This window comes from Podarcis muralis, chromosome 7 (assembly GCF_964188315.1).
Source record: "Podarcis muralis chromosome 7, rPodMur119.hap1.1, whole genome shotgun sequence".
Classification (NCBI taxonomy): domain Eukaryota; kingdom Metazoa; phylum Chordata; class Lepidosauria; order Squamata; family Lacertidae; genus Podarcis; species Podarcis muralis.
The window spans coordinates 73719076-73737725 of record NC_135661.1 but is presented as its reverse complement, the minus strand read 5'-3'; the positions used below and the strand labels follow the sequence as shown (position 1 = coordinate 73737725).

At 44.2% G+C, this 18650-nt stretch overlaps 2 protein-coding genes across 6 annotated transcripts; one reads left to right on the top strand and one right to left on the bottom strand.

The window, feature by feature from the left end:
* The first annotated feature begins 5981 nt into the window (after window positions 1–5981).
* On the top strand, window positions 5982–14730 carry LOC114603550 (sulfotransferase 2B1-like). 5 transcript variants are annotated; one of them, XM_028742637.2, is made up of 7 exons: window positions 5982–7147; window positions 8332–8480; window positions 9684–9892; window positions 10314–10440; window positions 11153–11247; window positions 13438–13618; window positions 14431–14730. In XM_028742637.2, exons 2-7 carry the CDS (start codon window positions 8348–8350, stop codon window positions 14538–14540), a joined length of 855 nt encoding a protein of 284 aa, XP_028598470.2. In that variant the 5' UTR covers window positions 5982–7147; window positions 8332–8347; the 3' UTR covers window positions 14541–14730. The 5 variants fall into 5 exon arrangements, with proteins under 5 accessions (XP_028598470.2, XP_028598469.2, XP_077788233.1 ...); XM_028742636.2 differs by lacking the exon at window positions 5982–7147 and adding an exon at window positions 7357–7497; XM_077932107.1 differs by lacking the exon at window positions 5982–7147 and adding an exon at window positions 7388–7525.
* Window positions 14731–16310: 1580 nt separating this feature from the next.
* Window positions 16311–18045, bottom strand: LOC114603552 (cytochrome c oxidase subunit 6B1-like). Its single transcript, XM_028742641.2, has 3 exons — window positions 17897–18045; window positions 17230–17330; window positions 16311–16538 (listed from the first exon to the last, which is right to left on the bottom strand). Exons 1-3 carry the CDS (start codon window positions 18000–18002, stop codon window positions 16485–16487), a joined length of 261 nt encoding a protein of 86 aa, XP_028598474.2. The 5' UTR covers window positions 18003–18045; the 3' UTR covers window positions 16311–16484.
* Window positions 18046–18650: the final 605 nt, after the last annotated feature.

Below are 18650 nucleotides of genomic sequence, written 5' to 3'. Positions count from 1 at the left end.
TTGGGAAGTGTGGAACCCTAGCCCCCTTTATCTGGATTTTAAGTGTGTTTAGAATGGCAGTTTTACCATGCAATCCTATAATCAGAAGTAGGGATGTGTGAATCTGTTGTCAGTTCCTCATTTCCCCAATTTTAAATTCAGTTTTTGATCTATCCACAAATCCGTTCGTAATTTTTCTTAAGTCCTCATGCAAATTCACCATTTTTGAATTTTGTTTAAAATTTCTACTATACACATTTGTATGCAAGTTCCCTTAATATACACATTTTTGCAAATAAAATTACTGAACAAAAAACAGTAGTGTAAGTTTTTCATGCACAGTTTACCCAGGTATATGCATTTTTGTATACATTACGTCACCGGAGAACTTTATTGCAAAAGTTGGCGAACGCTGAATTTTGCAGAATTGCTTTATTTAAGCTTGCATATTGTTTTGGAAAGTGTGGATTAGGTAGGTTCACCTTTGAATGTGAACTAGATTTTACCCCCCCCCCCTCAGAAGTACGTAAGTTCCACTGAGTTCATCAGGAGTTACTCACAGGTAACTTTATATAGGAGCACATCACTGAGAAATTATAATCCGAAACAGGAGTTGATTTTCAAGTTTTGTTTTATTTTACCTACGTTTGTGAAATGTAAAATACTAATAATAAAGCTGCAGGATTACTTATTCTGACAGCCAAGACTTCAAGAAAGTTGCCATTCCTTTTGCAGAAGTCTGTCTGCTGAACTTTAACAGAAACATGTACCCTATTTTTCTGTGTATTGGATGCCCTCGTGTATAGGACATCCCCTATTTTGGGGGACACCAAATTGAGAAAATGGGGGGGGGGAGATTGCCCTGATTTCTTGAGGTTTTTGGATGGGGGGCAGAGCGGTTGAGCTTTTTTTAGGGGAAATTGTTAACGAAAATTGCTCAACCGCTGGACCAATGCTGCCAGTTGTGCTTGTCTAACAAGCCGCCTATCAGCTGTTCTCTTGCTGGCAGAAGCAGCAAATCACCTGCACAAATACAGCAACGCCAAATCAAACCAGCCCTTCCACAGCCAAAAATAACATGACCAATAGCCACCGACAATCTCCAGCTACCGCCAGCAACCAATCCCACGTCCCCCCTCTGCACTACCTATGTATAAGATGACCCCAGATTTTGAACTATGTTTTACGGTAAAAAAACCTCATCTAATACACGGAAAAATACGGTACCTGTGTCTGCTCCTCTAGCTGAGGTGCAATGAGAGACTGCCAGAACTACACCTTTCATCACTTTACCTCTCCATAGCTCCTGGCCCTGCTTTCCTTCTCCCACACCATTCCCTCAACACCCTGCTCTGCTTCTCTTTCCCAGCACAGAAAGGGTTGAAGGCGAAGGGACTTCAGGTGTAGCCATGCTGAGGAGTCACAATGACTCTGCAGCTGGGTGGGAGTGACATTCCTGCCTTCTAGTCCTGATAGGTGGCGAGAAATTTTGCATAGTAGGCTCTGGCAACTGCATGGCAGGTGCGGGTGGCACCACAGTTCCATTAGGGCCTAACTGCAAACTGAAAGCAATACAGTCATACCTCGGGTTATGAACGCTGCGGGTTGCACGTTTTCGGGTTGCGGACTGCACCAAACCTGGAAGTACCGGAATGGGCACCTTCCGGGTTTTGGTGCTTGCGCATGCGCAGAAGTGCAAAATGACATCATGTGCATGTGCAGAAGCACCAAATCGCGTCACATGCATGAGCATATGTGGTGCTTCAGGCTGCGAACGCTGCGGGTTGTGAATGTGCCTCCCTCACGGATCACGTTCGCAACCCGAGGTATGACTGCAATGATTTGGGGTTTACTTATAAAGTTCCCACCTGCTCTTTCATGTTTTACAGCTGTTTCTACATTCCGGATATTTTACAGCAAAAAGCTAAACAGATAAACACCAAAACATTGCTAACTCTGATATAAACACCAAAACACTTTAAAAATAAAATAAAATAACACTTTTTAAAATTAAGGAAATCCACTTTTTATTTTTATTTTTTAAAAAAGAAGAATCCCCTGAGCCCAGGTTTATATTTTAGACTCACTTAAAGCATAGCACCAACTTGACTACAGTAATTACCGTATTTTTCGCTCGATAACACACACCTGACCATAACACGCACGTAGTTTTTAGAGGAGGAAAACAAGAAAAAAAATATTCTAAACGAAACAGTAGATGTATGATTTTTGTGGTTCATGCTGTGGCCACAGACATGTGATCTGATGGTGAGTTTGGGGTGACCCAGTGCAAAAATCCTGAGGATCCATGTGGATCCGTGCTTTGTAACCACGTTTTAAGTGGGGAGGGAAGGAAAAGCACTCAATGGACAAGGAGCACGCGTGGGGTGTGTGGAGAAGGAGCTTTTCTGTGAGCTGAGCGGGGAGGGAAAGAACACTGTTGCTTTAAAGGTATACTTAAGGTATTTGCCCTGTGCCTGGGGTTTTTTCCATTTAACAGTTTGCAGCCTTTTCCTTCTGCTCCTTGTTTTGAGGCAGAATAGATTTGAGCAATTGAGGAGGACTTGGATTGCAGGGGATTCGCCATTAGCTGTGTAAAAGCGCTCCTCCTTGCAGCCTGAGTGATAAGCAGCCACCAGCAGCAATAGAATGGAGCACAAAAAGCGGTAGGGGCACTAGGACCCAGACAATGCTCAAATCTATCCTGCCTGAAAACAGCTGAGAAGCGGGGGGGGGGGGGGGAGGATAGCCTTTTTTTTTACTTCCTGGTTTTCACTGCGCTCGTGGCTCAGAGCTCCAGGTTGGTTTTTTTTTTTTTTTTTGCTGCTGGTTGCTTAAATTTTATCCTTCCTGATCCAAGCCCTCCTGTCCCTCTGCAGCCTCACTGCTCCGTTTAGAGAGCGCGCGGACCTTTGCTAGCTGAGGCTGCAGCAGCTGTTGCTGGCTACTTTAAAAGCGCTTGCTGGCTTTGAACCGCCTGCCTTCTCCCGACTCGCTATGGCTCCCGTCTGTCCCTCCTCCCGTGTAAGCGGCTGCTGCCCGCTTTGCTGCCATGGCTCTCCTTCCCTCCCCCCTCCCCGGCTCCTCCGTAGGTAGCTTTAAAGCAAGCAAAGGAGCCCCCCCTCCTGGCTGTAAAGCAAGCAAAGCTAGAGCCGTGCAAAGCCCTGCAAGCAGCTCCCGCTTTGCTTGACTGACGGCAGCCACGGCTCCAATCCAGTGCATTCGCTCCGTAACACGCACAGGCATTTCCCCTTACTTTCTAGGAGCAAAAAAGTGCGTGTTATGGAGTGAAAATTACGGTAAACAGAATTTGCTTCCGCTGTCCTGATGCTAAACACATTTGACTGGAATAAGAACATTTTTGTGTGTGTAGTAGAAAAATGAAGTAAAAACAGTAACATGCTCCTCTGTAACCACACTGATTAATACGCAGCCGGCCTCCCCCAGCTATAAAATGTTTAATAAGAACAACAACCGAGGAAAACTTTCTGCCACAACCATTTCCAATCAGCATTCACTAAATTCATTGGGCTGTTTTCTTTTTTTTTTGAGGGGTGGGTGGGGAGTTACAGTGGACACATTAACATCTCTTAGTTTGATGCTATCTATGACAGCAGTCACAAAATTAAAAGACGCCTGCTCCTTGGGAGAAAGGCGATGGCAAACCTAGACAACATCTTAAAAAGTAGAGACATCACCTTGCCAACAAAGGTCCGTATAGTAAAAGCCATAGTTTTCCCAGTAGTGATGCATGGAAGTGAGAGCTGGACCATAAAGAAGGCTGATCGCCGAAGAATTGATGCTTTTGAATTATGGTGCTGGAGGAGACTCTTGAGAGTCCCATGGACTGCAAGAAGATCAAACCTCTCCATTCTGAAGGAAATCAGCCCTGAGTGCTCACTGGAAGGACAGATCCTGAAGCTGAGGCTCCAATACTTTGGAAACCTCATGAGAAGAGAAGACTCCCTGGAAAAGACCCTGATGTTGGGAAAGCTGGAGGGCACAAGGAGAAGGGGACTACAGAGGATGAGATGGTTGGATGGTGTTCTTGAAGCTACCAGCATGAGTTTGATCAAACTGTGGGAGGCAGTGGAGGACTGAAGTGCCTGGCGTGCTCTGGTCCATGGGGTCACGAAGAGTCGGACACGACTGAACGACTAAACAACAACAACAACATGCTTAGCCTTCAGAATGGCTGCCGGCGCCAACTGCTCACCGAGGGGAATGAAATTTACAGGCCCTCTATAAGCAAACAGAACACCATAAACAGATGAGGAATGGATATCTTGAGGGGGAGCACTTCCTAAATGCTTTCAAATTACCTTACCTGGTCTGAAAGGCTTTGGAGCTTTACAGGAGGAAGGCCGCAAAGTCCCACCTCCTCTTTTTCCACAGCAAGTTTACTGCCCTTAATGGCAGGTGACGCAGGCTTCAACTCTCTACTGAGCATGTGCAGCAATACAATTTCACCCCTCCCCCCATTTACTCCCCAGAAATAATTAAGGGACAAGTTTCTGATGCTCGCAATTCTTCAGTATGGGAAGAAGTTGAAATATTGTGCACTGTTTCGTAGCATGATAACTGACGGTTGGGATAGTGGGTTGTGTGCATAGGGTGTGGGGTTGCCACGGAGCATTTTGCTACTTGAGGCAAAACAAAATGGCTTCCCTGCTGCTGCCTCCTCCACACCCCCTGTAGCTGCTTCCTCCTCCATCACTGCCTGAGGTGACTGGAGGCAGCCCGAGGATGCCCTGGCATGCTGAAGGCAGTGGCTGGGTGGGGGAAAGGAGGCCAGAGAGGAGCAGGTGTACAGGGGAGCAGTGTCAAATACAGTGATTTTACCTGACTGAAATTGGAAATGCTTAAATGCATTGGTACGTGTTTAATTCTGGAATGTTCCCCAGTAACTCTCATGCGTTCGGTTAACTCTAGTCACATAGGAGGTATCTTAATGCATTCTCCATTTTGTTTCGTGCGTGAATGGCTTGACTGTAATTGTAGCACCCTGCTTGTGGTTAACGCTTAGCTGGAATGAAATATTCAACGCAGCAATAGAGAAATTAAAATAATAATTTATTTGTCAGACAAATAAATGAGAGACACAGTGGTATATGGTTACCAAAGCTCTCCCCACTCCAGCCCTGATGGCCAGCACTTATATTTCCTCAGCCCAGCCCCCTTGCTCCTCCTTTGGCTGCCTCTGTCCAATCAGCCTGGTTGAAATTCCTATTGGCTGTTTGCTAGAACCAATCATAAAAGATACACCCATTTCCTATTACCTTTTATGGGAGACAAAGAGCTATATTTCCTTCTATCCATAAATGGCAGACAAGTAGCCATATATCTTACATTTGCCTCGACAAGGCACCTTAATTACCAGATCATCTTTGCCCTATTGCCCTATTGCCCTATTCACTCCAAAACAGATGGCTCATGGTAACAGAGATTTTGGGTTCACCTTCTCACACACCATCAATGAAATAACAATCTAACATAAGAATCTAACATTTCTTACTTTCTAAATCCTTTGCATACTTACATTTAAGCGAATATATTTCATACATTAACATATATAGCTTTTTAGAAGGAAAGGAACTTAGTAAAAACAGTTTCCAAAAGCAACCCCTTAAATTTACACCCCCCTTTCAAGCCAGCTGCTGTTCCTATTAGCTCTTGCCCTTTAACCTTAGGAAGATGTGGCTCGAGTCTGATGGGAGGCACAATAATTCTTACTATTTACCAACTCTTAATTAGTGTTTTTGCAGCTTGATTGTATTCTGTAATTTGTATGGTCAGTATGACCTCTGCTCCCAGCCTGTAACTTCCCCTTACAACCCTGAGGTACTGCTATAGATCAGGGGGCCCTTGATCAAGAAGATAAACAACTGCTAGAGTACTCAGCCAGCTGCTTTATGTCTGGCATGAAACATACAAACATTTGCAAATATATTTTTTAAGCTCATTTTAAAATACAAGCCTTGATCAGATGCCTCATTATGGCTGCAGCTCCTTGAACACTGGAGAAGAGACAGCATTAGATAACTTTCTTTCTCTGGCAATAGAGATCCTGCCATCTTCCCTTCTGTGGGACACACGACCAAGCCAGCGTAGACATCACGGAGACATAAAGTGCAAACACGCCGGGAATGTGGGCTTGGGAGAACACATCTTTGTTTGGAATTCTGTCCTGCCATTTGGTACCCAAAATCCTCCTGATCTTCATCTTGGTATTGGAGGTTAGCTCCACATTCTCTCTCCCAAACCCTTTTGGAGAAGTGAGCCGTTGCCAGAGCTGCCATTAGGCTTGTCTGGCTCAGTAACAATGGAGAGATTTCTGGATATGGTGGAACCTAGGTGGACAAAATGGTCTACCGCCTCAAGCGTGTAGCCACCAATGCAGATGCATGGAGTGCTGGCGACATCCCGACCCAAGGTGTTGGTCTCCATCAGGCTGATGACAAGGCCGGACTTCATGCAGGCTTGGACAAAACGGTTGATGAGTTTCTGTGGAGCTTCCCTGAATGTGCTGCCAAGGCTGCATTGTCTGCAAACAACTTCTCAGATTATGTGTCATGATGCAATGTATGAAAACCACCTTTAGGGGGCGGGGGGGGGGGGTGTTCTTTGTAATTGTCAGTCCTAGTTTGTTCTCCTGGGCTTTCTGTAGAGGTTTCCTGTGTGACATGGCAAAGTCCTCAAGAAAACTCCGTGTATACCTAGGAAGACAATTCCTGCTTCCTTCTGTTAGGCTCCCTTTTCTTTCCTTAAAGAACGATTGCCTGATTCCCCTCTGTCTGATTTCCAGAATGGAACATGCACGGATTTAAAATTAAATGCTAAATCAAATCAATTCTATAATTGGCTGCGGCAGAGGGAGAGATGGGACACTCCAGTGCCTCATTTTGCACTTGAGTTTTGTTTCTTCCTCCTCCCTGTCCATTCCCTTTTCCTTTGGAGTTGTGCCTTTTAGATAGGGTCTGTCAGCTTTGTTCCAACGTAAGCTTCCCCCGGGATGTTTTCAGCCACAGAGAAGAATAAAATGCTGTAAATCATTAACTGAGCATCAAAGGGCATTGTGAACATTCTTCGTCCCACCTTGCCATACTGCTGGCAGAACAAGGGAAAGGAAAAGACCAGAAGATGGAAAGATCAGAAGCAGTCAGTGGTTGTAAGTATGGTTCAGGCTGAATTCTAAGGTGGGTTGGAGGATCCTTTAGGGCTATCAACACATCATAAAGCAGAAACAAACCAATACCTCCCCTCCCACAAACACATTTAAAAGGCCATATAATGTTCAATCGGCCAAAGGCCTGGGTCCTCCCCCCCCCCTTATGTTTGCTTTGCTACTACGTAAGCTTATCTGGGAATGTTTCACAGAGCAGAATAAAAAGTTGTGAATCAGGAAGTGAGTATCAAAAAGCACCTTGAGCATCAAGTTCATCTCGCATGGCATACTGCTGACAGAACAAGGGAAAGGAAGAGACCAGAAGAAGGAAAGATCAGAAGCAGCCAGTGGTTGTAAGTATGGTACAGGCTGAATTCTAAGGTGGGTTGGGGGCTATAAAAGGAGGGGGGGTTGTTTCAAAGGTTTATTTATTGTTACTCAGAGCCTCCAAGTCCCATAGAGCTCTTTGGTTCATAAAAGCCCTCATGTTTTACCCTTATTCTTTGGGGGGTCCTGATGCAAATTCTCAGGCTCTTGGAATGTAACAGGACCATAAGTTAATGCATATTTTTGCTGTGTTTGGGGCTTTGGGGAAATAGCCATTTAAACTCTGATTCCATGGCCATAGTGTGAGAGTTAGTCCACAAGCAATTACATGTGTATTTACAAGCAATTACAAGTGGAAATATTCCTACCCGGTCCCAACAATAAGGCGGCCGACATTTGCCCATAGCAAGGTCATGCATACCAAAGTTTGAAAAGAGGGCGGGTGGGTTGGGAGACCTGGCAAGGAGGCAAGAGAAGGAAGCCCCTGGCCGCAAAGCAGTTTAAAACACCCGCGGTCATGTCCCCCACCGGCATAGATTGGCGTAGCAGGGGTGACGCAGCTGGGGCAGGTGCAGAAGGGGGTCTCAATTGCCCAGATGCCCAGCCACAACACTGCCCAATGCGAAAGGTGAGGGGTCCTACTTGAAGGTCCCAAAGGATGTGGTATCAAAACTCACTCTCTCATATATCTTGATAAATATGTTCTAATGAATAATAATAATGTGTTTGTGAGAGGGGGTTACTGCGTTGTTTTTGCTTTATTGTGTATTTTGTATTTTTGTGTGGCGAAACACACTGTTATCTTTGGCTGTATACAAATTTAATTAATGATGGTGATGGTGATGATAACATCTTTACAGTTTTTCAGTGTCATCAATGACTTCTTTCACATACAAGGGAATCAGTTTACCTGTAGTGGACTACTACTCAGAGGAAACGCTCCGCTATGCTGAAAATGAATTCCAAATGTTGGATGATGATATAGTGAGTGTCACTTACCCCAAGTCAGGTTAGTGGTGCACGTAGGTAATTTTAAACTTGGAGTAAATGGTGTTTCAAAGATGATGATGTCCTATTTCAGAAACATTAAACAATAAAATAGTTAATCTCTCCCTGCATCCATTTTTGATGCTTCATATCTCCTACAGTCTTTGTATGTTAAGACACACCTTTTTCTTTTTCGGCAAGTTGGATCAAGAGATAAAAGTTTCATTTAAAACCAATTATGATGGTCCTGTCATGACAAAAGGCTGTGTGTAACATTCCACTCTACCAGGAGTGCCATGCAACTGACAAATGCATCTTAAACTCGTGATTCAAAACACTGGACAGCTAGGCGGGTGGCTTGCATCATAGATTTTTGTTTTTCTAGATACACAGCCCCTGGAAATGGGGACTCTATTAACACCACCATGCTAAACCTCCTTACTTGGAGGTACCTTAACAATTAAGGTATAGCTGACCTATAAAAAGATCGGGAAGATACACTCTTGCTTAAGAGAAAGATGCTTAAGGAAAACAGGTCCAAGAATTTCAGATAGTCCATCCAAAACTTCTACAGCTAACTTTAATCAATAATTTCATTTCCCATTTTCTCTCCCCTCGTCACCCCCACCCCCCTCAGTATAAAGCTGTTTTGGATTCCTGATTAAGCAGACAATGTTCTTATCACTGAATGCAGCAGAATCAGGTGGTATTCTCCTTCAAATGGAGGGCCACTTAAAGAATCTGAGGCTTAATTATGCCCTCTTGCAGCATATCTGTTCTTCAATACTGGAATAGCTGGATCACATGTTTGATCGAGTATAAAGCTGATCTGCTATATTTTAACAGGAAGATTCTAGAGATGTGTTGTGAGCAACAAGTCATCCATGAATGCTGATTGTATATAGAAAGCTAAGTAATATGTCTGCTCTAGATTAGTCACACTGCTAATATCCTCACCGGCTCCACCCTCATCAAAATAGTTCATTCAGTTTGGTTCAACATGTTAAACTAGACATGAATTTTTGGAATCTTGCCTGCGTAGAAGGGTGCTGAGTAACTTGCTGTTCACAAAAAACCATTCCAATTTTTTATGATCCTTTCAATTGATTTTGCATGGGGCAGACTGGTGCTATTGAGCCATGGAAGGGGAGAGGGAACAAGATAAAGGAAATGTGTTTATTGCAGAATCAAGAGCGGTTGGGAAGACTACCTAATATTTCTCTAGGTACCCATTGGATGCAGGAGATCCTGGGCTTAATCTGGCGTGATGGGGACCCCTCCTGGGTTCAGAGTTTACCAGCGTGGGAACGGATAGCTTGGATTGACAGTATTCCGGGCCTACAGCTTGCCTTGAAATCTCCTGCACCCAGGCTCCTGGCATCTCACCTGCCATTCCACATTTTCCCCAAGTCCTTCCTGCACTCCAAGGCCAAGGTAAGAGAGGAACAATGGACACATCAAACCTTCTTCTGGCTCTTTCTTTCGGCTCTGTTAGGCAGCATGACCTGCTCAGTGTTTCAAACACTCCACCTATGGCCCTAGTCAAGACAAGTATCTGACCCAAAAAGGGTGGGGAGATAACCCCTGTCCAAATCAAGGATGGAGGAAGTCAATTTGCTGCCTGAGGTGTGGCAAAAAACACACATCACCAAACACTAATTCCTACTAGCTCCTGGGGGTATAAGGATGGTATACAAATTTAATAAACAAAGAAAGAAATAAATAAAACAACAGTAAATTAAACAACAAAGACTTTGCTTCCTTTTCATGAGACCCACCTAAGCTGCCTCGGTCTGTCTCTAGTTAGGGCTGCTTCTGTTGCTTTCCTTAAATATGTCCCCTCCCTCTCTTCCAGGTTATCTATACCATGCGTAATCCCAAAGATGTGATGATCTCATACTATCATTTCAGCAAGGGCTTAAAAATAGTGGAGGACCCTGGAACTTTGGAAGAGTACATGGAGGAGTTCCTGAGTGGGAGTGGTAAGGAAAGAGGGAAATCAGCCTCTCTCATTTGTTCTACCTCACTGTTCCACTATGTTATCAAGGCTATTTCCTGCCCTTTCCTCTCATTTCCTTTCATTGTATCAGAGAAGTACAATTCCCAGCGAGATAAGTGGGAATGGCGTAGGATGGGAAAAGGTCTTGCGGTACTCACCTCATTTTCTTTAAAAAAGTAATAAATATCATTAAAAGGGGAATTGGAATGGCTGCAAAATGTAGGGAGAGGATATTATGAATCCCTGGCTCTAGTGTCGTAGACAATATTAGATCTCTTGTCTATGTAAATAGAATCATTAGACAACTCAGTCGCTAGGTGGTACTGGGCTTAGTTGTATCTGGGTGTTATTGAAAGTTCCCTGGTTCTGTAAATAGGTGCCACTGTGGTGGGAAGGTAAACGGGGAATCCGTGTACTCTGAATTCCGTTATGGTGTCCTGTTACACCAGAAGTGGTTTAGTCATGCTAGCTGCATGACCCAGAAAGCTGTCCGTGGACAAACGCCAGCTCCCTCAGCCTGAAGCAAGATAAGTGCCATACCCCATAGTTGCCTTTGACTGGATTTAACTGTTACCTACCTTTTACCTGATTGGGTGAATAAAGGCCCTTTGTAGGTTCCTGACTGGTGTATCCTTTATGTCTTTCCTCTCGCCTCTGAAACTGTTTACTTTGCTCTTTACACTTTGCTCTTCAAGTGTCTTATGGTTCCTGGTTTGAGCATGTGAAAAGCTGGATGGAGATGAAGGACAGATCCAACTTCTTCATCATCACCTATGAAGAACTACAGCAGGTATTGGCCCAACCTTGACAATATTCACACTTCCAGGTTGTGTCTCCAACTTTATGTCATGTGACATATCATTTTGCCATTTTATTTTATTTTTTGTTCTGAAAAAGTCTTCTACAATTGGCAAGGTGATTCTGAGTTAGAGAGGTACAAATTCCCAAGTAATTCTCACCTTTATCTGGTGCTTTCTGTCCAGTTGCAGTTGATTGGTTCTGCCTAAGTCTATGCTCTGTTTCATTGTTTGCTGATTCAGAAATATATGCATTTTTAACACACACTACCATCACAGCTATCTACAGATATTTGCAAATCAATTCATCTTCCCTGCATGTTCCCTTTCAAAATTATTGAAACAGGTAGCCCTCTTAGCCAAGAGCCTTGGGACACCTTAGAGACAAAGCTCATCGTGTGACTAATGGCCCATCACAAATCCACCTGTCACTGAAAACCTAAACATGCCCTTTCAGAAGTAACGTATTTTTTGCCCCATAGGACGCAACGGCCCATAGGACGCACCTAGTTTTTTTGGGGGGAAATAAATTTTTATTTTCCCCCAGGTGCGCTGTGCTAAGCCCGAAGCTTGGGGCGTGCGGAGCTCAGTGCGCCCCAAGCTTCTGGGTGCTGGCAAGGTCTCCGCTAGCCGTGGGAGAGCCGCGCGGCTCTCCCAGGGCTAGCGGAGCACTGCGCTAATCCCAAAGCTTGGGGCGTGCGGAGCTCAGCGCGCTCCGAGCTTCTGGATGCTGGCAAGGTCTCCACTAGCCGTGGGAGAGCCCCGCGACTTCGCGCGGCTCTCCCACGGCTAGCGGAGCGCTGCGCTAATCCCGAAGCTTGGGGCGTGCAGAGCTCAGCGCGCCCCAAGCTTCTGGGTGCCGGCAAGGTCTCCGCTAGCCATGGGAGAGCTGGGTCTCCCACGGCTAGCGGATAGCTTCCTGAAGCCTGGAGAGCGAGAGGGGTCGGTGCGCACAGATCCCCCTCGCTCTCCAGGCTTCAGTGAAAGCCTGCATTCGCCCCATAGGACGCACACACATTTCCCCTTCATTTTTGGAGGGGAAAAAGTGCGTCTTATAGGGCGAAAAATACGGTAAGTCCTATTGAATTCAGTGGGGCTCACCACCAGGTAAGTGGAATTAGGATTGAAGCAATTCTTGCTACCTTGATTTCACAATTCATTACAAAGTTTCTATCCTGTCTTGTTTCTCTCACGTCAGGAGGGGCAGTTTAGTTATGCTGTAAGTGCAGAAAACTTGGGTGGTGGTGGGGATGTAAAGGATTTTTAAATTTAATTTCACTATTGAAAGAAACATTTAAGGTGGTAAGAATGGGCAGTCAAATCCAGATGGTTCTCCCCTCTTTAAAAAATAAATAAATCTGTGGAGCAGTGATAACACTAGCAATTTTCAGAAGAGATTATTTATTTCCTTGTGAAAAGAACAATAATGATTGATGTGTTCCTTTGGTCTTTAAAATGTTAATAGGGAAAAAATCACGATAGGATTTCATCCTTAATCTGCCCCCTAAAACCATATACCTGTGGATGAGTATCTCTGAATTCTGTGGGATTTACTTCTGAGTAGACATGGTTAGGATTGCAGCACAATCCTTTAAACACATAATAACACTTCCGATGAGGCACCTTTATGCATCAGTTAACATATTAGCAACATACTTCAAAGAAATTTATGTATCTATTTATATACAAAGTATGTGTGTTAAAAAAGGAAAGTGTCCTTTGTAGAGAACTAAGGTGAATAGTGCTCACAGCAAGTCTGTGCTACAGTGGGGGTTTGAATGAGCAGATGGAACGAAACAGTTTGATAGTCCATTTTCAATTGATTTCTCCAACATTTCTATTTTGAGTTCAGAGTTCCTTTCTTCTTCTCCAGTATATTTAAAATAAAATAAAAATGACTTAAGGCCAAAGAGCCTGATATTACATGCGCGGTGGCATTCGTTTGTTCTGCAACAGACCAGGTGTAGCCTACAATCTGCTGTTCTGTACTTAATTCAACATCTTCAAATTCAATGCTGTCTCCAGTATTCCCTGGGTCCTGTACTGAATTTGAGGTAGCCTTGAATCATTCTTGCTAAATGCTCCCTGCAAGAATGGCCTCTGTATTCTTCTTTCTCAAAGGGCAGATCTCCCTGTGGCAGTGTCAATATGAGAATTCAGCCATTTGCTTTTTCCTTCTGCAGGACCTACGAGGAAGTGTGAAGAGGATTTGTCATTTTATTGGTAAAGAGCTGAACAGTCAGCAAATCAACTCTGTGGTGGAAAATGCCTCCTTCCACAAGATGAAGGACAACAACATGTCCAACTTTACTCAATTTCCAGATACCTATTTTGATCACACAAAAGGAAAGCTCATGAGGAAAGGTAACAAAATACCCTGTGATAAACAAAGGCTGTGGCTTGTGCAACCTATGACAAGTGTGTGTGTGAGGGTGTGTGTCTGAGAGAGAGAAAGAGAGAGAGAGAGAAAGAGAGAGAGGAAGAGAGAGAGAGAGAGTGTAGTGGTGGGGAAGAAATTTGATTCAGTTCACATTGAGTAATCCTACTCATCTCACACTTTCCTGTACCGAAACTCAACAGTTCTTTGAAATTCACGTTTCTCTGAATTTTGTATGCTATTTTCTGCACAACTAATCAGTGCAAAAATGAAACTGCTAACATAGTGTAGGCTGGCTTCACCTTCCCCAAGCTGGATACCTGGAGGTCTCCGCCTACCTCAGCCAATCACCCAATCCCGCCTGGGGAGGCGTTGCCAGGGGATTGGCCAGGTAAGGGGAGAGACCACCCTGCCCACACAACAGAAGGTGAATCTTACATGTGAAGCATCAGTTATGTAAGATTTGAAAAAAGAGAGAAAAGGAGAAAAACTAAAATTGACAGATTTGCCCATTCTTACTTGTGAAGCTTTAGGGAAATGCAGCTAAGTAAGTCTAGGCCATCAACATGGAAGCATGACTACTCCTGGGGTACCAGTTGAGGGAGGGCTTGGGAAGAACAGCCAGGGAGCAGGTCCTGCTATTCCTAAAAAAAGCCACCTGAGGCAGCTGCCTTGCTTCATCCAGTGGAAGGGCAAGTCCTGAGCAAGATGAAATGGGGTCCTGATTTTAGTTGAAGTAATTTTAGTGGATCTTTTTTGTGGTTACCAAGTGGTTTCACACCCTCTTGTGTTGTTCCAGGTATCTCTGGGGACTGGAAGAACCACCTGACCGTGGCACAGAATGAACACTTTGACCGTGTTTATCGTGAGAATATGCAGGCTCTGCGCATGACATTTCCATGGGATTGAAGAATGTCAAATTACTCCTCCTGCTATTTTGTCTCATGCTTTTATGTCTCTAGTGGTTCTGGTACTTTTGAACAGAAATTGAATGGTTTTATTGTGTGATCGTTACTTTTGTGCCTCCTTGTTATTATTATTATTCTGGTCTCTCAACACCTACTGGAATGCATTAAAATGTCCCTCTTGGCTCCCTGAAGTTTATCAGCAAAGCTGATACTCTGATCATTTCCTTGGAAGGTAGGAAGTGGGTTATCCGCATACTCTTGTACGACCAGTTTCCTTGGATCTGAAGTGGTAAGGTCAATGATGGAAAATCACTCCTTCAAGTCCATCTCTTCCTGTCTCTTCCTCCTCTGGAGGGTGGCAGGAATCGTGCTGTATCTTTCACAGCCACTTTGGTGTGTTCTGAGGTCAGCAACTGCTGCCCTAGCTCCTCAGGCCCAGAAGTGGTATCTGCAGTGAGAACATGCAATCAATTTTGCAGCTCCAGCAACACAGCATGGCTCCCAACTGCCCTACTTCTGTGCATCGCATTTCTCCAGGGGCTCATCTCTTACAACGGATGATCTTCCTCCTCCCTAAGGGCACCCCACCTGTGTTGCTGTTCCAGCACATCCCACTCAGCTCTATTGAGAAACTCTGCATGTTGCCCTGTACTGTACAGCATCGCCCTGTAATTTTTCCATTCACCTCTCCATCCAGGGAAGCAAGAGGCATTATCAGAATGAAAGAGCACCTCACAGCCAGGCAGAAGCACACAGAGGAAGCTCAGTGATGATGAAAGATGCAGCCTAGGGAAAGTGTGAATGGCCAGAGGAATCCCAAGGGCCAGATAAGAGAGGTGTGGAGGGCTGCAATCAGCCCTGAAGGCCAAGGCTTTCATTCTTACCTTGTGTGTTTATTCAGAAGCAAAATCCACAGAGTTCAATAGTAAATGTTCAATAGTAAATAGACATTTTTGCACTGTCACTTTACAATTCAGCCCTACAGATATTTACACAGCAATCCGAATCACCCTGAGTAAGTCTTGCTTCCTAGCACTCAACTACCTAATGTTTTCCTTTTGTCTAGGTGAAGGGCTTCTCGCAGTGTGAGAAAAATATCACTTTAGTGCAAGAATGCCAACTTGAATAAAATATGGGATTGGGGAGCAGATAAGCCTTTCCCCGCATAATCGATCACAAGATGTGGCACAAGTGCACCATTTAATTGGCAATGACCATCAACTTTGGGGGACTTGGGCCCCCTCAAATATTTTATTGAGGGCCCGGAGTGATGTCGGCCCCTAGGAATTGACTCCTATGCTACAGTGCCAAAGCAGCAGTGATGAAGTCAGCCCTTAAGCCCAGCAGGAAAAGTAACTCCCTTCTGTAAAATGTGTCTTCTAGGCTCCCGTCTCTTGCATAAGCACAGAATTCAGGGACTTTAGTTATCTGCTCATGTAACTTATTACAACATATCCAGACAACCTGCGGAACATTCTTTTATCATGAGCACCAAGTGGGAACTGGCCAGCTGCAAGAGAAGGCTGGCTGTGATGTAGCCAGATCAGCCTCCAATCTAACAAGCAAGTAGGAAATTCCATGTGCAAAAGTATTCCAGACTGCTTATCAAGTGGAAGTGGAGGGGTGTGGTTTATGGCAAAGCAAGGAGGAGTCCTGTGAGAAATTATGTGAGTTGTGTATTCTATACGTTATAAGAAGCACTCAAGTCATTGGCAACAATACCACAAATTCACACGTAATCAGCTGATCTTAACACAAACCATAACTACAGGTTTTTATGCCTTTTATTAGAATTTGCACTGTCACATGATGTTGGACGCTCAAGTCAGCATGACCAAGAAAAAGCGTTATTTCAGACTATCCTTCAGTCACCGCATTTCGGTGGGGGGACCTCAGCAGCACAGCAGTGTCATGAGAAAGGGAGCAACTGGCAGGGGCAAGACAATCAGATCTTGCCAGGAAAAGTCCCCTCTTCTATGCGCTCATCCCAGCTAGTGACCTGCAAAAGACTAATAGGCTTCTTTGATTAGTCATATCTTCTGGGCTAGTACAGAGGCAAAGTGACAGACTACAGATCTCCTCCTGCACATGGAATTCTGCAGCTTTCTTTGTAGAAAATTAAATCACATTTCTAATCCTCATAACTATAGATTATAATAGTCTTCTTTGGTGGGTTTTGTGGGAGTCGCCTGCAAAATGTTGCAGTGTTCACAAGGTGATATTTATGTTTCCTGCATAGCTATCTAGCTTATCCTCATATTTAAGAAAATTTTGACCTTGCAATTTGTCCATGAAAAGGTCCCCAAGGCAAAACAATGAAAATAGTAGCTCCAGTTATGTTCTTTTATTACCCATCACTTATCAATACATATCCTCCTTGTTCTTTTGCCACATGCAGCTAAAAATATGGGAACACATCAGACTCACATTATTAATTTTATGCAAAATAAAAGGTTTTAGGAGTTATCATTTTGAGCAGATTGAAGTTTTCTGACACACATTAAGCACCTGTCTATTGCATCTCTGAGGCTTCACCCAACACAGCCCATGGTCCACAGAACCTCCCCTCCAGTCAAATAACAGAGCACTGAAATGTGCCAAACACCACCCATCAAGCCCATCCTTTACCCTGACACCTATTTCTCTTTCACATACACAATCCTTAGCCCTGCTCAGTTCCATTCACATACCCAAGAAACGGGGCAAAGGGACGTGTACACTCTTTTGTACCACTGGCAGACATAAGGGTCTCCTCCCTTGGCATTCATGGCTTTCTCACAGCGGTGGAAATCTGTGGAGAGAGAAATGTTTCAGACTTACGTAGACGACCACTGCAGCTCCTCTAGTGCAGAGCCCAGGGGACAGCTTTTTAAACCCCAAACTGTTTGCAAGACTCTGTGGATGTATTTTGCACAAGGTGGCATCAGACATTAGTTTTGCCTATCTCTGCTTATTTTATTGTTATTTAATCCTCCTTTCCTCCTCTACTATAGAAAGTATCCAGATCAACTTACAAAAAATAATACATAACACTTGCACATTCTCGTAATAAGGATATTATAGTGATAATATTATGGTCTGACCTGTTGCATTTTCCTATTGTTTGCACTTACTGCCTCATTTTATGCACAGATCTAGAAGTGCTGCAGCCTGAAACGTTTAGGAAAACTTGCACAATACACTATGGACCTTGCCTGCAATAGTGAAAGTCAACAGTTTGGAAGTTCAGACATGGTACAATAAGACAACTACATTTTTTATACTTCTCTGGCAACTCAAATGTCAGGTGATGAATAGTCCTAGTTTCTCATTACTCACCCAAGGATGCAAAAATTCACACAAATAAATTATACTCACCAAGATAATTCTGCCAGCGGTTCAGGGTTTGGTTTTGATTGGGGAACTGGCTGTCAAATGGAGCCGTTCGGTAATTTTCCAGCTTTTCCTTTATGGTTTCAGACATGTTCTCTTCTCTGAAAGAATATATAAAATCAGCAATGTGAAAAGACCCAGAAGCTTCACAGCAGTCACGCTCAGAAGCCATATCCCATGTTAAGGGATTATGTGTCCCAAAGGTATTTATATCTTCAAGGAGCATTCCAACAACTGGATGGCAGCACAGTCAGATCATGGGAGCAGAACACTGCTTAAAAGGTAAAGGTAAAGGTAAAGGGCCCCTGGACAGGTAAGTCCAGTCAAAGGTTGGGGTGTTCATCTCGCTTTCAGGCCAAGGGAGCCAGTGTTTGTCCACAGATAGCTTTCCAGGTCATGTGGCCAGCATGACTAAACCACTTCTGGTGCAACGGAACACCGCGAAGGAAACCAGAGCACACAGAAATGCCGTTTACCTTTCCGCCACAGTGGTACCTATTTATCTACTTGCACTGTTAGCTTTCTAACCCCAGCCCACCAAGCACACATACACACATGTATACCTATCAATCCATGCAGCAAAGAATCATAGAAGAATCATAGAATCATAGAGTTGGAATAGACCACAAGGGCCATCGAGTCCAACCCCCTGCCAAGCAGGAAACACCATCAGAGCACTCCTGACATATGGTTGTCAAGCCTCTGCTTAAAGACCTCCAAAGAAGGAGACTCCACCACA